Raw genomic sequence first — 6,309 nt, forward strand, 5'->3', positions numbered from 1 at the left:
ACATTCCCAGCATCCTCCCCCCAGCCAATCCTATCTCTGATTCTTTCCCCGTCTCTTTTCATTCTTTTCATTAGCCTCTTACAGGGTCATGGATGAGGCCCTGTCAGCCAGGCTGAGGTAGCAGCCATCGGAGGCCCACCCTAGGGAAAAAGCATGTGTTATCCCTCTCCCTCCCATCCAGCCCCAGTCAAAAGTTCAAAGCCGTGCCTTTAAAACAGAGAGTGGTGTGTGTGCTGGCTCCCCTTCCATGCAGGGTCACAGCTTGGCTGGAGTTGGAGCTGGGGAGATGAGAGGACCGGGCGGCTGAGGGGGAGGCGGAGGTTCTCACATGAAAGGTCTGCAGGCACGGAGAGAGAACCAGATCCAGACACAACACAAGGGATCAGACTGGCCCCCCATCCCCCTTAGTCGCAACACTTCCCACCAAAGAACAGCTGGAATGTGACCTGTTCCAGAACGAAGGCCAGGACTGACTGACAATAGAATCCATCGGGGTGGGGGGTGGGACCGCTGTTGTATCATAAAGTATGTCGCCCCCTTATCAAAGCACATTCAAAAATGCCTCATGAAGTTTCGAAACCCATTCTAAGTCTGCATGTTTTCTACTTGTTCTCATCAAATGTGACCTTAAAGAACAAGAATGATATTTGATTGGAAATGTCTTTAATCGCTTCTCTGGTAATGTTCCATAAATGTTTAATACAATTTCAACTGCTCATAAAATAATAGTTATAGTCCCATTATATGCTTGCCATTGTATGGTTTGACAAAAAAAAAAAAAAAAAAAAAAAAAAATTTTTTTACACTTTGTAAAGCATGTACATAGTTATAAAAACTACCTTTGTTTTTAAATTTATGGTAGTAACATAATGGTATGGTGTTAAAATAAATAGATGGAACAAAGTAAAATGATTACAGTATGAAAGACTATGAATTAAAATAAGGTGCAAGAGTATTTAACATGTCATATTTTTTTAGTTTTAGTATGACATGGCTTTCATATTCAATGAAATCTTGATGAAATATAAATAGAGTTTTTAGGTTAGTAAAGTTTAACCACCTGTTTCATCGTTCAACCGAAGATTCGAGTTTGATCTGATACAGGTAGAGAGAGTCTGGTTTAATACAACATTCGTGGCTTTTTAGTCAAACTAAAATGTAGATGTAAATAAGGTAATACTTTTGTATGAAATCATCTAGTATATATGTACGTCTATGTGTCATTCGCGCATTGCAATCCATAAATTGTCTCTCAATGGATAATTCAAGCAGCTCCAAGCTGCGGAAGAAGAACCAGTATGATATATGATTGTAGAATCTACAAATCGCTTTTTGCAAAACAGCAAAAATCAGTGAGTCTGCTTCGTGAAGAAAAGCAAGAGAGAGGCAGGCACGTTGGTTTAGGATTTCCAGAGAGTAATGTTGGTATTGCATCGTAAGCCCCCTAGTACTTTGTGCTACTGAACTCCTTCAGAACGTCACAAGTCTTTTTGTTGATAACCTCGCGGAATTTGCGAACTCGCCGCACACTGGATGTGGCCACGAAGCTGTCGGGCTGCAGCACGGCCATGCCATTGTGAACGTCCCCCATGATGATCATTTGACCCTCTGCTCTTGTTATGTTTGGACAAGGACAGTTCCAATCCATGTTGAGCAGCGTCACTTCCAGAGGTTCCTGCCCGAAGAACCGTAGCCCCATTTTCTCGTCCTTCAAGATCTCCTCTACCGTAATGAGCGCATGGCCAGAGTCATGTTCCTCTGTTAACTCTGAGATTCGACCCAAGACCACAAAGTCACTCTTGCAGAAGCTGGGGACCATCTTCTGGCGGGGTTTGCACACCTTACAGTTGTGGGTCTTGGGGAAGAGGCACATTTCCTCACAAGCTTCTTTGCTCTCAAAGTTGTTCTCGTTTCCGCCGCAGCCTCCATAAACGAATGACTGGCATTTCTTGAGTGCATGGCTATATGCCCAACGTGGTTTGTAAGCCTTGCAGGGTCCTTGCACACTGGGCAAGGAGCAAAGTGCTGCTAGTTCCGCTCCACACGATAGCATGCATGACTCGTATGTATTGAAATGGTTTTTGTTTTTGTTGCACTGGCTGTATGTAAAGGTAAAGCAGTTGTTGCGTTTGGCTTCATAGTACCAGCTAATACTCTCCTCCCCGCAGTCACTAATATCAGGTGCTTTCAGGCACTCTTCGGCTGGTAGACGCGTGGAATTCATCAATGGCTGGTTTTTGGACTGCTCTCTTGGAACCACAGAAAGCGGGAAATGAGCCTGAACAGACCCGCCCTGGTTGTTGGCAGTGCAGGTGTAGATGCCGGCATCCTGGATCTGGGCGTTGTATATGACCAGCTGGCCAATGTTGGTAACCACTATGTTTCCTTGCACGTGGTTGGTTCGCATCACAGTGTTCTCCTTGCCCTCAATCTGTTTCTCCCAGGTAATCGCTGGCTTGGGCTTGCCCATCACCTCACACAGAAAGCTAGCCGTTTCGCCCACAAAGACAAAGTGATGTACTGGATTGCTGACCATGATGGGACGTTGAACGTCCATGGGCGTGGTCTCAAGATGGGCAGTAGTGGGTCGGACAGTGGTCTCCTCTGGGAGAGGGCTGGTGTTGGACAAGCTGAAGTGGTATCTACAAGTGACCTCGGTGAGGGTGACGCCCCTGGTGCACGCCTCTGCGTCCATGTAGCATTTGTTGTAGTAGGTCATACCATCTGAGGCGCAAGTGAACATGGGTTCCCGTCCGCAACGGTCCCGGCATTTGCACACCGGCTGGCCATCCCAGATGTCACACTCAGAACCCTGTTGAGTGCACATGAATTTGTCACAGGTCACTCCTTTGGGCATCCCCACCGGACCTTTCCGACCCTGAATGTCCACATAGCGAGCAGCCACACAGCTTTTAAGTCCGCAAACGTTTGAACAGCATTTCTCAAATGGCTCACAGTCCTGGAGAAACAAAAGAGTAACATCAGTTGAAGTGTGCTCAATGCTTATTTGAGTTATTTACTTGCCCTCACCATGTTCCAAACCCATATAACTTTCTTTCTTCCTTGGAACTCAAATGGAAATATTAGGCAGATATTAGGCAATCTCAGTCACCATTAACATAACATATACTCATTGTATGGAAAAAAAGTGAATGGTGAATGGTGACCTAGGCTCTCAATCCCTGACATTCTGCCTTTTGTGTTCCATGGAAAAAGTAAGTAATTCAGGTATTAAATAACTTGACGGTGGATAGATGATGACAGAGAATCCACATTTGGAAACAATACAAACATGTTTGAAGCACATATATGACTGCTGGTAAAGCAGTCATTTTAAGGTCAGAACAGGCTAATGACAATGTTGGAAGAATTAGACAATCTACTGTCATAAACGGCAAGCAGTTGCTTAGGGATTGATGCACATGCCTTGTAAATCATCTATCAATCATTGATGTCTTGTCTGGTGTCATGGTGAAATGAATAATTTAATCTAAATGTAATGAAATATGGATGCATGGTAATATTTAAGACTTTTTAGGCTCCTTTATCATGAAATTACTTGATCTGAAAAGTAAATGGTATACTACAGTGGTATGTTGAGCTAAAACAACATGCAGCAAATCTGCACATACAGAAATGATTGGCCAAAACAGCACAGCTACTGCAATCATTGTTACTACAGTGAGAAAATAAATTAATACTGAAACAATGTTATGTAAGCATTCAAATCTTTTTCATTTTAATTTATTTTTTGTCTTGATGACATTTACGGTATTAGTGGAGTAACAATAGTTGTAGAAACTACGATTACCATAGTAAATTTATGTTTTTCTTGCAATATGGTTAACATGGTAAATATTTTTTAAGACAGTCCCTTATAAAAAATATACCATGTTAACTATATTTTTCACCAACAAACCATAGTTACAAAGATATTGTAATTACTGTAAAATCATGAATGGGACTCCTTGCAACTTTCAGAATCTTTTTGTCATTTTTTATGGCAGTTGTGGCAAATACCAAATTACCACAGTTTTATTTTAGTATCGATAACTATAGTATTTTTGCGGAAACTTTGTTTACTATGGTACATATTACGATGCATATGGTCATAGGACGCAAAACAGACATATGAGACGGATTGGAAGCTGATGCGCGGGTACAAAATGAGACTGTTGAACTCACCTGATCGGACTCGCATTCTCGCATGCAGGTGCTCATGGCATCCACCCACAGGTTCGGGTTCATCTCGTTCGGACACATTCCCGCGTGAGAATAAACCACTTTGGACATTGGCATCATTGGCATCGCACGCGCGCGTAAGTCCAAACGCAAGACGCACAACTGTCCCAATAAAAACCATATCCATCTGGGAAAGAGCATCCACCACATATCCACGCGATAGAAAGTCCGTTCAAAAATATAAACTTTCCAAGAGTGAAAAACTCCGCAGTGTCCGCCAAAATAACGCGTAAAATAGGGCAGAGAGAAGTGGGGACCTTGGATAAAGTGTGAAGGACGTCTGATCCGTTCAAGAGGCTCGTGGAGTGGAGGAGAGGTCGATGCGCCGCGCTACGTTCACTAGCGCGGGGAGATTATAGGTTGAGGGTTCAACCCTATGACTTAACATTTAATATACTTGGTTAAAACGCATATCCACGCTGGCATATCCATGGCAGGTGCAGTTAAGAGCACACTAACTTCTCAAATCTCTTTGACATTTAAGAAGCATAGTGGCACCTGCATGACGCGCAGAATACATTTTAACTCTACACTACCCAACAAAAAGTCTGGCTATGTTCGGAATGGAATTATAACACACTGCTTCAGGCATACTGCTAACACTGTATAGGCTACTATTTTAAGTATGGGAAGAAGTACGCAATGATAAACATTTAAAATGGAAGTATACTAAATTGTTGTTACATGATCTCACCATGTTGCATGTTTAATTTAGCCAGCGGCATCCAGTTATTTCATGCATAAATAATTATGTTGCATTTTTAATCCAAGTTGGAGCAAAAAAATACAAATATTTAAAAAAGTCCTTAAGTCTATATGTTAAAAATCTAAATTGATCTTATTTACTTTCTTAATTCACTTTGCTGGTCTCTGTGCATGATTCCTCTGAGTATGTTATTCCGGACAAAAAGTAGTCTTTTAGCAAAATGTAATTACTTGTCTCTTAAATGACTTTCCTTTTCAGCCAATGTCACAGATTTCTCTTGAAATTCTAACCCTCCCCTCCAACCGCCTGGCTCCATTCTGGTATGTAACACCCACTTTTCACAATCCAATAAATTCCGGATGGATAAAATCAAGTCCCGCCCTACATTTTTTCTTGGTGAATATCCTGTTTCACTTAGAAATACCTCAGATTACGGAAGTCAAATGGGTTGCAAATGATATTTCATATTGACTTGAACTTTTGGCAGTCCTTTTAAACAATGAGTCAAGAAAGAGACTTAAAAAATGCAGTTAGAATTCATTCTGGCCTGTTCATCACTGGAATGGAACGCCAATATGAGCTTCATTATCTGAGATACAGTATTGTGTTTAATATGCTCTGTTGTATACTGCACATTTTGCCAAATGTAGTATGTTATGCTGCAGAATTAGTAGAACAGAATCATTTTATTTTGAACATAACCATTTATGTGTAGAATCACTCTTAATTTATGCAAACACAGTGCATTTAAATGTCACACAAAAAGTTGAAGTTTTATAATGTCTAAGTTTTAATAGTTCAATAAAATAATGTCAGTAATAATACATGTCAGTAATATACTCACCCGATAGTTAATTTATTTTCCCTCTGAGTTTAGCAGACATGGGAAAGTTGATTCCAGTTGTGAGGTATAGTGTAGAGGTCATGTGGTTCAAAGATGCAACCTATGCTGTCAGCAGACAGGACACTAAAGACCAGACTTACATGCAAAACTGTCATACAACATGCTTTCCCTTTTTATTTTGTAGTCTTTCTATATTCTCATCAGGATCACTCTGATAGCAGATACTGTTTTTTTTATTTCTTTTTTTATTGGAGATTGAGTCATATATTGAGTATATGAGTATATTGAGTATAGTAATTATTGTATTCAACCTTAAGTGGCCACAATGGAAAAACAAAAAGCCTTGACTGGAGGTTGCTCTGACATGAAATCACCTAACAGACACAGTGTTAAGAATCATAAAATCAACATAATGTTCGCAACCCATTTTGCTTCCTTAATTTGATATATTTCCAGGTGCAAGAATTGAGTGGATTGTAAAAAGTGAGCATTTGTAAAAAGGGGATGAGTTGAAAAA

The 6,309-nt window shown here is 40.8% G+C and overlaps 1 protein-coding gene across 1 annotated transcript; it reads right to left on the reverse strand.

Annotated features, from left to right (window-relative positions):
• Positions 1-513: 513 nt before the first annotated feature.
• Positions 514-4,926, reverse strand: LOC127450236 (WAP, Kazal, immunoglobulin, Kunitz and NTR domain-containing protein 2-like). The gene is made up of 2 exons (XM_051714172.1): positions 4,186-4,926; positions 514-2,959 (listed from the first exon to the last, which is right to left on the reverse strand). The coding sequence occupies exons 1-2, from the start codon at positions 4,390-4,392 to the stop codon at positions 1,445-1,447; spliced, it is 1,722 nt and encodes a 573-aa protein (XP_051570132.1). The 5' UTR covers positions 4,393-4,926; the 3' UTR covers positions 514-1,444.
• Between the last annotated feature and the right edge of the window lie 1,383 nt (positions 4,927-6,309).

Source organism: Myxocyprinus asiaticus, chromosome 13 (genome assembly GCF_019703515.2).
Source record: "Myxocyprinus asiaticus isolate MX2 ecotype Aquarium Trade chromosome 13, UBuf_Myxa_2, whole genome shotgun sequence".
NCBI lineage: Eukaryota > Metazoa > Chordata > Actinopteri > Cypriniformes > Catostomidae > Myxocyprinus > Myxocyprinus asiaticus.